At 37.6% G+C, this 14,186-nt stretch overlaps 1 protein-coding gene across 1 annotated transcript; it reads right to left on the bottom strand.

The window, feature by feature from the left end:
• Positions 1-433: 433 nt before the first annotated feature.
• Positions 434-9,600, bottom strand: LOC121889063 (sodium/hydrogen exchanger 9B2-like). Its single transcript, XM_042400752.1, has 12 exons — positions 9,577-9,600; positions 7,696-7,801; positions 6,905-7,075; positions 6,157-6,299; positions 5,764-5,891; positions 5,581-5,668; positions 4,492-4,585; positions 4,286-4,392; positions 4,021-4,170; positions 3,796-3,904; positions 2,770-2,906; positions 434-1,765 (listed from the first exon to the last, which is right to left on the bottom strand). The coding sequence occupies exons 1-12, from the start codon at positions 9,598-9,600 to the stop codon at positions 1,502-1,504; spliced, it is 1,521 nt and encodes a 506-aa protein (XP_042256686.1). The 3' UTR covers positions 434-1,501.
• Positions 9,601-14,186: the final 4,586 nt, after the last annotated feature.

The raw sequence follows: 14,186 nt of genomic DNA on the forward strand, positions 1-14,186 counted from the left end.
AACAAAACATACAGGCTGCTCCGGTTAACGGCCCCACTGATTAGCATGCCATCTAAAATAGCTACTCCCTAAGAGGAAGAAAAACTAGATCTGATGAGCAGTAACTCAAATAAACAGTTTTGATTACTTTGAGCAGAATAAATATTGTTAGCAATAGCTTGTTAGCTAACAAATCAAAGCTGACTAATAATGTATAAACTGTATTCTTTAAACTAGTTTTAACACACCCACACCACTAGTGCAACTTATTTAATGCAAATGGTGTTATATTGACCGTAGACAGTGTAGACCCTTAAAGAACCAACTCTACGCTAACTACATAACCACCTTTCATTTTCTGATGACTTGAATACTGGCAAGTCAGTAAACATGGGAATCAGTCACTGCTTTATTCATTTCCTCTCCTTCCTTAAAACAATATCTATCAACCAACCATGTTCAAAGGAATATACACTCAGCAGCACTTTATTAGGAGTACGTGTGCAATCTCATGCAATCCAATACAACAGCTCCGCCATCAATTCAACTTTTACAAGGCTTATACATTTTCAGTTTTTGTTTGTTTATTATTGAGGTCGTAGTGGAGTGTACCATATTGAAAAGTTCCTAATATTTTGCCCCCCTCATGTATGTTACTGTGGTGGACAAACTATTAGGAACAGTTTGTACTCTGTGAGTGTATAGCACCAAATATAGTCAAACCCCTACTATAATAACACTGACTAGAAGAACATTTTACATTTGCATTTATCGGTCTGTGGTTACTCATTAAAATAGTTCTACCAGAATACAGTCTGCACATGATTAACACTTTTAAAAATTGATGACATGTAAGGAATGACGAAAATGAAAATAGTCATTGTATAACAAAATGATGTGCTAGTAATGAAATAGTATGTCATGATTATGATAGCAAGTCAAAATTAGGAGTTAATAATTAAAATGTTTGACTTCAATTTTTTACTTGATTTTATTTAGTAAATGTTATCATTTTGATTTACATAGTAAATCTCATATGTTTTATTTAGTTTCTCATAATATTGACGAGAATAAGAGATAGTATATCAAAATTATTAGATAATGTATTGAAATTGTGAAATTACCCAATTTTAACATAGTAAAGCTCATAATCTTGACTCAGACTTAATATATCATAATGCTGACTTAGTGTTAGTCTTAGACTTCAATGTTTTTTTGAATTTTCATAATTCCTAATTTTTCTTTTTTTTTTTTTTTTTTCCTTGGTGGAAATGAGCTTCCATAGATGTGGAATGACACTGGTAGTGATTTCTCTTCTTCTACTATTATGCATCATAAAGAGGTAATGGATCAATAACGGGACATTTGTTTGGTGACAATAATTAGTAAAAGCATATTAAAGCATAAGAAACACATGTATAACAAAAACATATCTGAAGCAACAAAGAGTTTATCATCTACATAAGGTGTGTACATAAAGTGTATGATATATAGCTTTCTTCTGTTTGTCCAATCAGTAGCCTCATAGCTTGATCTCAAGGGTCACATTGTCATTTTCTTGACCAATCCCATGGCTGCTCGGAGACGTGGCTCCGTTTTCAGTCTCATCTGGTGTGACTTGCCGGGTCAGGAGGCGCGGCCCTGCCAGGCCGATGCTCAGTGCTCCAATGGGAGCCGTGGTCAGGATGGCTAACACAGCTAATGTTAGCACGTCTGAACCATACTTTATTAGCATTTCATCCCCCTCCTCCCTCGCCATATCCAAGGCCTTGGAGCCGATAGCAGCCTGAAACAGACAGACACACATTCGAAGGACACTTTTAACTTCTATTTCAGGTAAAATAAAACAGAAATGAAAATAAAGTTTGTTCAAACATCTAAACCAAACCAACCGAATCCCCATGAATTTTTTCTTTTGAAAACCCACAACAGCCTCTCATCCCTCAGTTCACATCCGGTCAAGTAACAGGAAGTCACTGACGGAACAGTGATATAAGCTAGCAGCTAGCAAATCAAAATGGATGACCTGAACACAAAAACAGGCAGTGGAGAATACTAAATTGTGGACAGTTCATCACTGAAGGCTGAGTCGGGCATATGGGAGAAGCTTGGTAAGCTTGTGAGTGGTATTAGCTTTAGCATTTAGCTTTTGATAGCCACAAACAAGGTTTTTATCCTTCTTTACTCCAAATGTCAATTTCTCAAATCCATTCGTACACGTTGGAGCTGAATCAGATCTCAAATATGATGTTGACAATGCAAACAACACATAGGAACACCTTAGCAACCACCTTAGCAACAGTCTAAGCAACAACCTTAGCAACAAAGGCTATGGAACGACAGACCAACATCAGCTCATTAGTACAGTACAAAAAAATGATAGTTGGTGCCCTCAGAATTGGACAAACAGTTACAAACAGTTCAGTGGGCCAATTCTCAAAGACTGCACCCAAAGAAGAAACTGGAGCACACAAATAACTTTAGCAGTTTATTAGGGTGCAAATGACTAACGTCTTCATCAGAGTCAAACCTCTGATGAAGACGCAGTACATGTCAAACATTAGTCATTTGCAACCTCATAAATTGCTAAAATGATTTATGTGCTCCAGTATCTTCTCTGGGTACGGTCTTTGAGAATTGACTCATTGAACTGTTTGTATTATTAACAGAAAACCACAAAAAGCAAAATATGTATCCTTTAAATAATTTGATCAGACATCCAATTACTCTCACGCTGTTGACAAATTGCACAAGTTAAAATAAAGCACTCTAAAGTGTGTGACTATGTACCTGTACGGTGGCCTTAGGCAACCAGGCCACAGCAATGAACAGTTTCTCCTTCAGGTTGTATCCTCCAAAATGAACCAGCAAGAAGGTGACAATCAGACGGCTGACCACACCAATACTGATACAGGCCAGACCCAGACCTGAACACATACACCGACAGACAGAGAGATCAACACACAGCATTTCTACAGGTTCAACACGACAAATTTAAGACTTTTTAAACCGCACAAAATACAATAAAAGTTTCCTCTAAACTCTCTTCTTGTCCACAGTGAGTGGAAGAGCTTCCTGTAGCTGCAGTAGTGACAATGTTTGCTGCAGGTCTAATGCTGCTGACTGTAGTTTATAGATGACGAACATCTCTTAACAGCCACAAACACATACAAAATAAACTTACAGCTAACGTTACTGTCTACAGCTGGAAAGAGACGATATTCACCACCTTTGGACAGGACATTTAAGAGCTATAACTATCAATTGATTAGTCAATTGACAGAAAATTAATCATAAACTACTTTGATAATCAAATAATTGGTTATTTAATAAGAAAAATGCTGAAATTCTCTGATTCGAGCTTCTTGAATGAATATTTTCTGGTTTCTTTAGTCCTCTATGACAGTAAACTGAACATCTTTGGGTTGCAGACAAAACAATTTTAAACAATTTTCAACATTTTAATTTGTATCTCAGGTTTACACAAACAGGGATCAACATTTTTCACCATTTTTTCTGACATTTTATGGACCAAATGTCTAATCGATAAATACATTAATATTAAGAAAATAATCACAGATTATTGATAATAAAAAATAATTGCTAGTTGCAGCCCTTAAGACCTTTCAAGACCTGCAGATAACCTGAAAAAATAATGTAAAAACAGTAAAATAAAAAGTCAAACTTTAGCTCAGCAGCTTCCTGCTGCAGGTAAAGATATTGTGCCTGATTGCATTTTGCCTAAATGAATTACCACAGAGTATTTGCTGCACAGGTATTCTGGGGCCCAATTGGTAATCTGGCTTTGGTTCTTACCCACGGTGCTGGGGTTGAGGGTTGTTATGATGATCTCTGCTCCAATCAGACCAAAGAGAAGGGGCTGGAACACATCCCAGGAACGAACCACCATGGCTGCCACCGGCGCCTGATATGATAAACACAAGATTAATCTGGATTAGATAAAAGACCTCCTGCTGCTGTGTGAACAGGTGTTTAATCCAGTTGTTCAATCCAGATTAAGATGGTTCTGGTGTCCGTTACCTTGTTGGCCTTCCAGTCCAGAGCAGCCATGAAACCGAGAACGACAGTACAGAGACTACCAGCTCCACCAAAACCTATAACATGACTGAAGAAGACCGAAAATATGGACAGACCCAACAACATAAGAGTCCTCCTCAATACGAAGTCCTCCTGCAGGGAGAAAGATGGGAGGAGACAGAGACAGACAGATAGATAAACAGATAAATAGAGACATTTAAAATAGTTTAATTTTAATTGGATTTGTATTAAATAGTATAAAACAAACCTGGTCATTGCTGGGGAAGCACCATAGGAACAGACCCAGGATCAGCCCGGCTATGATCCCTCCCACCACCTCCAACAGACCCTTCAGTACGTTCAACCACGTAGAACCTGCCAGACAAACGCAGAATGTAGAACCCAACAGAAGCAAACAAAATAGAACAGATTAAAGCAGGACAGAATAGAAGAGAGTGGAACATATTGTCTGACCTGTAGAGAAGGCGATTCCCAGACAGACAGAGAACCCTGTGATGGCCAAAATATCATCAAAACTCCCAGCAGCCATCAGCAGGGTGGGGATCCCCTAAACAACAACACAGAACATCAACAGAACAGAACATCATTTGAACAAAGAACTGCATTTGAAAAATGCAGAACATCATTAGAACAGAACAAAACATGATTAGAACATCATTAGAACAACACAGAACATCTCGAGTTTCACAGAACATGAAAAGAAAATCACAGAACATCATTAGAACATCTTAAAAACATCACATTTGATCATATTTTAAGATGCTGGCTTCTGTAAAGTACACTGAGTTGAGAGTTATATGATGATGCCTGTTGGTTTTTGTGTTGTGGAGATTTGATGTTGATGTTAAATGTTCTCTTACTGTTAATACAGCAGCTCTGTATCAGCCTACACAGATATACTGTACTCTGTATGCTGCTGCTAAGACTTTCACATTGGTTGGATTTTATATACAAATACTCAGGCTGATTCCTCCTTATCTGTGTACAAACGTATATGTGTAAAAACCAAAATCAATATGATCTGCGCTCTCACGATATCCTACAGATGTTGGTCCCCAGAGTTAGAACAGAATCAGGCAAAAAAGGCTTTTAAATATACTGCCCCTTCTTCCTGGAATAATGAAACTTCAAGTCAGAATTTAAGTCAGTTTTAAAGGAACGAGAAAATAGTACTCTTAGTAAATGTGATTGCTCCTAAATTTTCGCTGAAATCCTGTTTATGTATCATAACTGGATTTTTGTCCTTGATCTTGTGTTGCATATTAACCTGATATTGTGTTCACTCGTTTGTAGTTTGTGACAGCTGTATCTGTCTGTTTGTATTGTTTGTGTTTATTGTTGTAACAATGTTTATGCTGCTCTCCAGGTTACTCTTGAAATAGAGATTTTAATCTCAATGAGACTTTTACTTGGTTAAATAAATGATATGCAGTATACTGTACATGTGATGGTGTTCATACAGACTCCCCCTGGAGGCTGAGTGCAGAACCACCTGTGATCAAACTAATAATGTCTTTATGTACAGCAGCAGGTGATGTTTACCTTCTTCTTGTCTACTCCGTATCCTTCTTTCTGCAGGAGCAGCATGGATGGCACAACGACCGCAGGAGACACTGCAGCCAGGATAAAACTTCACACACATATATAAATTAATATATATACATATATACAGAAGTGTCCATAAATGTAGAGTAATGTGCTCGTGTCTCTGCTTATGACCCTTACCCCAGTATGAAGGCCCAGATCCACGGCAGCCCCAGCAGGAAGTGAGAAACCACAGCATCAGTGCAGGCCTCCGCAAGGCAGGGACCAATCGAAACACGCGCACACACCGCCTTCAGACGACGCAACGCCTACACACACAAACACACACAGACAGATTTAAACCTATGTATGTGGTTGTTTAATGTATAGTGAGTGTGTGTGTACTTGTTTTACTGATGTTGTGGGGACATAAATCCCCACAGTCACATATGGGGACTTGTCTCCCTTATTGGGACAAAACTCAAGCCTCCACTGTAGTTTAGTATATAGTGTAAATGGATGTGTGTGTGTGTGTGTGTGTGTGTGTGTGTGTGTGTGTGTGTGTGTGTGTGTGTGCGTGTGTGTGTGTTGTACCGAGGGGTCGAGGCCCAGCCCGGCTCTGGTCAGGATGATGGCCATGGCAATGTCCTTCAGAGCTGCAGACCAGTGAGGGTCGATGTAGATAGCTTCCGTTATATAAGGAACGTTACGCAGCACCAGACCTGCTAACAGCATACCTGCACACACACACACACACACACACACACACACACACACACACACACACACACACACACACACAGAGTAAGACCATGTAAGACTGTAGCAGCTAAACATCTGAGTGTGCTGAATGGCGCAAATGTGCATTTTATTCAACTTTTCATTTGTAAAACCAAAACCAAACCAAAACTTAAACCGTCTTTAATTGTTGTGGTTATGCAAGATGCTGCTTACTGACTGATATGAAATAATAATTATTTTTTATTAGATGACAGTAAATTAAATTACATTAAATTAATTAAATTAGATTTCAGACTAGATTAGATAAGATTAGATAAAACTAGGTAAAAATTAGATTAAATTAAATTAGATAAAATTAGACTAAAATTAAATTATTGGATTATATTAGATACATTCAAATTAAACAGATTAGATTTCATCAAATTGAATTATTAGATTAAATTATAATACATTTGATTCAATCCCTTAAGATTAGATCAAATAAAATAATTGGATTAAATTACATTAAATAACATTAAAATAGATCAGATTCAGTTAGATTCAATTAAATTATTAGATTCAATTGGGTTACATTAGATTGGAATCATCTGTTGGGACGTACCAAGTAGTGGAGGGAAGGGGGGCAGTGTGGGCAGTTGGATCATTCCCACCAGCTTCCCTCCCAGCACGGAGCAGATGAAGAGGATGACGATGCCGAAGAGATTCCCTCCAGGCAAACTCTCCCTTCCTGTGATGGCCCAGACGACTCCGAACAGCAGAGCAAACAGACACACTGCGTACACACACACACACACACACACACACACACAGGTTAACTGCAGGTTAATCATCAGGCTTTATTACAGTTTTTACTACATCGACAATAAAAACTTCTCTGCTACTCACTGTTACTGAAGATAAATGGCTATCAGAGGATAGCCTAAATATCTTTGCATGATTTCCAGTTAAAAACTCCTTATTTATCTTCTACTGGTCCTTTATGCAGCCCCTCAGTTCAGCCTCTGTCTGAAACAGGCCGTTTTAGCTCCTGTCTCTTTAAGGCCCGCCTCCAGATGAGCCTACTCTGTTCTGATTGGTCAGTTTCAGGAAGCTTCCTCTGGCTCCGGAGGCTACGTAAACAAAATATAGTAGCAGGATTTCACTTCTTTTTCTCCTTCTTTACTCCAAATGTCAACTTCTCAAATCCATCCGTACATGTTGGAGCTGAAATCCAACGTCAGCGAGGTGGGGAAAAAAGTGTTCAGAGCAAGTTGAAGTCCTGACTTTGACCATGTAACAGGATATAAATGACAGAAAACCACAAAAAACAGAATATGTCCTCTTTTAAGAGGAAAATGTTTGGAATACATACTAACAAACACACATACAGACACACACAGTGAGTGGAGTTACCCTTGGTGATGAGGAGGTTGATGAGTCCCCGCGGTCGAGGACATCTGTCCTTCAGACTGATACAAGATGAACAGCAGGAGGACGAGTTTGACACTGTCATCTCCATCTACGAACACAAACACAGGATGATAAAATAATAACTTCACAGTATTTGTTAAACCAAAGCAACATACATCTGAGATTTAATACGACACAAGCAAGGATCTAGTCAGGAGAGAACAATGCAAGTAAGTGCCATAAAACGTGGGTAAGTGTCACAGAGCTAAGTTCAAGTCCAATAGGACGTACATGCCAACAGGCAGTGCAGAGGCAATGAATAGAGAACAGAAACAACTGTGAAAAAGTGAGAGGACGACCAAGAGGTTCCTCTAAGAGTACATGATCACGTTCTTCCCATCTCAGTATTTCAAAGTGAATGAGATGTGTTCTGACCTACAAGAGTACAAGACATTTCATGTACATCAAATTATATTATACAGGGACGTCGCCACAAATATTAACCAAGGAAAACAAGCCAAATCCATGCTGAGTTTTTACAATTTCTTATGACAATTATTTTCCACCACAGAGGTAATTAATTTCATGTACAGTAAGTCTAACATTGTTACACACTTAAGTGTCTAAGAGGGATATGTAACTGGAGACAAAACACATCTTTGTTCTCCACATAGAACATAAACCCTTGAATATAAAAGTGACTCATTGAAATCAGTTGAGAAATGTAAACGTTATAGTGCTTTTTATCCAGAAAAAATGCAGCTCCCCCGTTAACTTGTGCGTCTGTGTATATACATCTATGACATTAGCAACACTGATTTGAATGAACTAACTTTCATTGAAGCTTGTAAATGGACATCCTACGTAAGAGAAAACGTGTGAAAGAGAAGCTGATTATGTAGTTGGTAATCCTAAATTGGTTCTCTTAAGTTACCTACACCCTAATTTTAAACATACATCTGATATTATCTAGCCGACTGATAATATAGCCACAGTCAGTGATCTGAATGTTCATTTATTAACAAATCAAGATAAAAAACCTTTTCCCCACTCAAATTCTCCCTGCCAGCCAGGGGAATCGAACCATCAACCCTCTAGTTTCTAGCTCGCTCCTCTACCCTTTCAGTCATCACTAGCCGGCTGTGTGAAATTGTATAATGTTAATCTTTAATCCTTCACCCTATTAAATGCAGCAGTATCGTATATGATTACAGTATATGATTTACTTTTTGCTGATGACTCCTTTATATTCTTCCTATAGTTTCAACATCAGGTTTGTTTCGCTGTTGAGAAGAAAACCCTTCCCTTCTTTTTGCGACATATTATTATCATCTTTTTTGACAATCGACTGCTCTGGGCTGTTTATTTACATGTGCACACTGCAAGATTATTCAAGCCTGGTAAGAGTTAGCGTTCACAAGACACGGCTAAACTGTGTTAGTGGAACAGCTTGAGCCTCGAGTGAAAACTGATGTTAACTCTATCCGGGCTTTTTCAAGTAAGCGCAGCTTTCTGTAGCTGTGATGATGGAGCACCCCTCTGGATACATGAAACTAATAATAAACACTCTGCACAATATCTGGACACTCCATTGTGTATTTTTTGTATTTTTACTTATCTGCTTACTTTTGGCCTTGTAGTGTGAGTGGGAAAACATATTTTGCTTTTCTTTTTAGTGTAATTTGTGTGAATTGATCCTTTAAGTATCTGTCAGGATACTGTTTTTCACAGTAACACAGGAGAATCTGACTGCGTCCAACCGGCAACAATAATGGATAACAAACATTTGACAATTTCTATTAATGGTTGACCCTAGGGTTATCTGTATTCAGCCCTGTGTTTGTGTTTGTGTGTGTGTGTGTGTGTGTGTGTGCGACCACTCACCTCGGCATCATCCGGCTGATTCATCTTCCACCTCGGCAGGATGGTGATCTCTCTCTGCCCCTGACCGACTTATATTTTACCCCCTCACTTCACCACAAGTATATACAGAAGCAATTAAATTTTTGCACTTTGTCCACTATAATACAGCTTCCTGTTTCCTCTCCAGACTCTGTGTGTGTGTGTGTGTGTGTGTGTGTGTCAGGTAACACACCTTAACTAACCGACATTAAGAATAATTAAGAAGTCTTGCCAAATATTCGTCCTGGTTTCGAGCCGATACGCCTTGGTCTGCTCGATTGCCTACACTCAAAGAATAAATTCACTGTATTATTTCACCTGAAGACAGAGTGCTTTAGTCCTTTTTCATAGTTGTCTGCGTGACTTAAGGACAAAAATTTATCAAGAATTCCTGGATTTAGTTTTTTTGGACTTTCACCTGCCCCACTAAAGAACACCTGTTATATGAGCCATCAGAGCCGTGCCACACTTCCTCCTCCTGTTGTAAACAATCATTTTAAAAACCGAAGCAAGAAACTGAAACCACTCGGAGAGCACTGACCACAGCTCATGACCCCTGCCATTTATTGCAGTGTATTTTTACAATTGGTTACCTGCATGGTTCAATATTTTTACCGTTATATTTATTATGTTTTAAACATAAACTGTGTGTCAAACGTACAAAACATGGTAATCACAAAAGAGAAAAACAAAATAAAATAAAACAAAGAGCAGGCAGAATGAAATAGGGAAAAGAATAAAACTACTTATGGTGTATTTTAAGTCAAAACACACACATTCCTTGTTTTTCTCTCACTCATCCTTTCCTTCTTCCTCTTCCATCAATCGCTCTCTGTCACTTCATAATCACAATTTATTGTTTCATCACAGTAATCATTAAACCAGCAGGTAGACTCACCTCACACACACACACACATACATGTAGACACTGTCAGTATCTTATTGCTGGTGAAGGACAACAAGAAATTTCTGTTGTGTTCTTGTGACTAAAATGTTTAATTTAAAGGAGTTAAACCAACAGTCAGGAGCCCAAATGAACATTAAAGCTGTGTTTCTTGCTGTAATCATTCCTCCTGTTCATACTGACCATTAGAAGATCCCTTCATAATGACCTTACAATGGAAGTGATGGAGGACAAAATCCACAGTCCTCCTTCTGTGCAAAAATGTATTTAAAAGTTTATCTGAAGCTAATATGAAGCTTCAGCGTCCAAATGAGTCAAATCAAGTAGATATCTTTCAAAGTTACAGTCTTTTTAGTGCCAAAGTTCCTCTTTTTGTTACTATACTTCCACCTGCAGCTCAACAGGGAAACACTGTCCGAGGAAACACAAAGAGGGAATTTGATGCTAAAAAGACTGTAAATGTGTCAGATATCCACTTGATGTGACTAACTCAGACTGCTGAAGCTGAATAGAAGCTTCACATCAACTTTTAAATGACTGTGTGGACACACTGTGGATTTTGGCCTCCATCACTTCCATTGAAAGCACATTTGAAGGATCTTTTAATATCCAGTATGAACAGGAGGAATGATTGCAGGGAGGAAAAACCTTTTTCACTGTTTATATGGACACCTGACTGCTGGTTTAAGACACACTTGAAATATTGTGAACCTGTCCTTTAAACTCTGTTCAGCTGCACTTTCTGTCATGTCCACTAGATGCAGCTGCAAGAAAACTCTGACTATACTGAAGTGAATGAAAAAAGCCCCAATAAATTAAGCTGTCACCTCTTGGTATATGATTTCAGTTCTTTGAGGTGCCCAACTACACTTTGTTCCACACAGACTAACATTAGAGTCTGTGTTTAACAAGATGTAGGGATGTGTATATACAGGTATACGCTATATTTCCACCTCTGGGCAGAGGGATTTACCATAAACCTGTCTAAAAACTTTATAGATTCAAGATAAGATGTGTGAGCTTCTTTAATTAAAGATGAGTCAAATCCTTCTAACTTGAAGTCAAAAGCAAAACAGTGTCTACTAGACAGAGTTCCTGAAAAGAATGATGGCATCTTGATATTCAAACCTTAAAACAGCATCACTCAGCGGTTGTCTTTTATGATGTAATGTTCAGATCCTTAAAGTACTGAAAACTTGCAGTACCGCAATATATGAATACTTCAATTATGAGCAAACGTCCTGGATTAAAATGTCACTTGAGTAAAAATGTTGTTACACTATTATAGGATGATGAGGATCCTGTGTTGGATGAGGTAAGAGAATAACAGTTCAATAACCTTTCATCAGCAGCCAGCTGGGTGGAGATTCTCCATGATTGCTCCTATGATACTTGATAGTAAGGTCATTTTGAAATAAACCACATCAGATTTATTAAGTGCTTCAGAAGTCATCACTCCATCTCCCCTGAAACGTCCAGATCAGTTTTATGGTCATACTGTACCCTGTGATAACAGAATACGTACCCCATAGTTAAAAAATAACTACAGTATAAATTCTCTCTAAATTCTTCCTAAACTTCCAGATTTTTGCTCAGTAGGTCATACATACGCTGAATTAATATAATAGGTATCTGGTAGTTAAATATAACTAAAGTATAAGTTCTTTGTAAGTTTCCGAATTGTTACCCCCTTATTCCATAACTTCTCATCCTGTTCCTCTGTACCTACATATATGTATTGGTACATACCGTACTGGTATTCCATTATTACAGAGCATTTCACCGCAACTATGTAGTAATCACACTGTACATTGCAGGCCATAATCTAAAGCATTACCATCTATTTTATTCTAAAATAAGTTAGAAGAAATAAACAAAACATATAGGCCTGAGTTTCCACTACACCAGTTAAAGGTCCGACAATGAAAAATCCTGAAAAAACTGGCCCATGGTTAAACCTAATTGCTGACCCCTGTTGTACCGCATTATGTGATGCTGGTTGTATTTTATCACATATTGTATCATGTCTTGTCATGTGTATTTTTATCAGGTTTGTAATATATTTTCAGGTTTGGGGAGAAACACATACAACATCTTGGTCTCTGTCTACCTGAAGATATGAACCTTTTTAAAGGACACCTCTCTCTGAATGAGCTAGCGAGGCTTTAGCAGCAGTTACATGTAAAACCGAAGCTCAACATTAGTCAATATTAAACCTGTAGAATTCCAGAGTTGGACTCTTGGTTTCAGCTTTTTAAATAGAAGGGAGCTAACTGGCTAAATGTGGTAGCAGTTGCCTGCTATGTAGCAAAAATACTACAGATGAAAACTGGCCTTCTCGGGTATTTCTGTCTCATTTAGTTTTTCTGTTGATCAAAGAGCAGTGTCCCTGACAAATACAGTAATAAATGACATGTAATGATGATGCACTTTACTGACAATGAGTATTTGTTTTTATTGAGCTTAAAGGCACATATAAAAGAATAGTTACAAAAAAGAACAGTTTTATAAATCATAGCTCCGAGTAATTATCGTAAATATTAATTTCATAGAAAATTATTAAAGAGAACAATTATAATAGGAATTACAAAAGAACATTTACATAGGAGAGAATGAATAACTTTGACTAACAGTAAGACTTTATGTTTAAATGTTATGTCAGCTTGTTAGCTAGCAAAATATCAGTTTGTTAGCTAGCTAACAATAACATTGTCTGGTTGATTAGCATGCTAGCTAAAGTAATTACTCCTCCCTATCTACGCAAGAGGAACAAAAACTAAAACTGAAGAACAATAACTCAAATAAACACACTTTTTATTACTTTTGAGCAGAATAAATATTGTTAGCATGGCACTCTGACATTAACTTGTGAGTTAACAAATCTAAGCTGACTAATCATGTATAAATTGTATTCTTTAAACTTGCTTTAACGCAACCCACTGTTAATGAGCTAGTGTTTGTTAGCTAGGGAGTTAGCATTATGTCACTAAACTCCCAGGGATTACTTAACTGCACATTTATAACAACAAATAAACAAATAATAAACAATAATGCCACATAAATGTCATTTGGGAGTTACTACATCACCAGTTTCAACAACAAAAGCTCTCATACAGGCTAAAATATGAAAATTTCTAAAAAAGTAAACAAATGTTGACATCACCTGGCTTCATAAATCCATAATTCAAGGTAATTAAATGCTAATTTAATGGATATAGTGCTATATTAACCATGCAGTGTTTTTAACCCTTAAACAACCAACTCTGTAACTACATAAGAACCTTTAGTTCTCTGATGACGTGAATACTGGCAAGTTACTAAACATGGGAATCAGTCATGGGAATTTATTCATTTTTTCTCCTCCCTGAGAACGAAATCTATCAGCCAACCATGTTCACAGGAATATACACTCAGCAACACTTTGACATTGTCAGAAAGGTGATACTTCTACTTTATGTTTATTATTGAGGTTGTAATGGGTGGTGGTGTACTGGAGTGTATTGAAAAGTTCATAATATTTTGCCCCCATCATTTATGTTAATGTGGTGGACAAAATATTAGGAACACTTTATGGTCTGTGAGCGTATATCACTAAATATAGCCAAACCCCTGCTATAATAACACTGACTGGAAAAACCTTTTACATTTGCAGTTATTTCTCAGTCTGTGGTAATTCATTAAAACAGTT

The sequence above is a fragment of the Thunnus maccoyii genome, chromosome 22 (genome assembly GCF_910596095.1).
Source record: "Thunnus maccoyii chromosome 22, fThuMac1.1, whole genome shotgun sequence".
In the NCBI taxonomy this organism is placed as follows: Eukaryota; Metazoa; Chordata; class Actinopteri; order Scombriformes; family Scombridae; genus Thunnus; species Thunnus maccoyii.

What these genes read in the sequence shown, in the direction of transcription:
- LOC121889063 (XM_042400752.1), bottom strand. Translation starts at nt 9,600, where the DNA reads ATGAATCAGCCGGATGATGCCGAG. An exon ending in ATCAGCCGGATGATGCCGAG is followed by an intron (nt 7,802 to 9,576) that starts GTGAGTGGTCGC and finishes TTGTGTTCGTAG; the next exon opens with ATGGAGATGACAGTGTCAAA. An exon ending in CCTCAACCCCAGCACCGTGG is followed by an intron (nt 2,907 to 3,795) that starts GTAAGAACCAAA and finishes GTATGTGTTCAG; the next exon opens with GTCTGGGTCTGGCCTGTATC.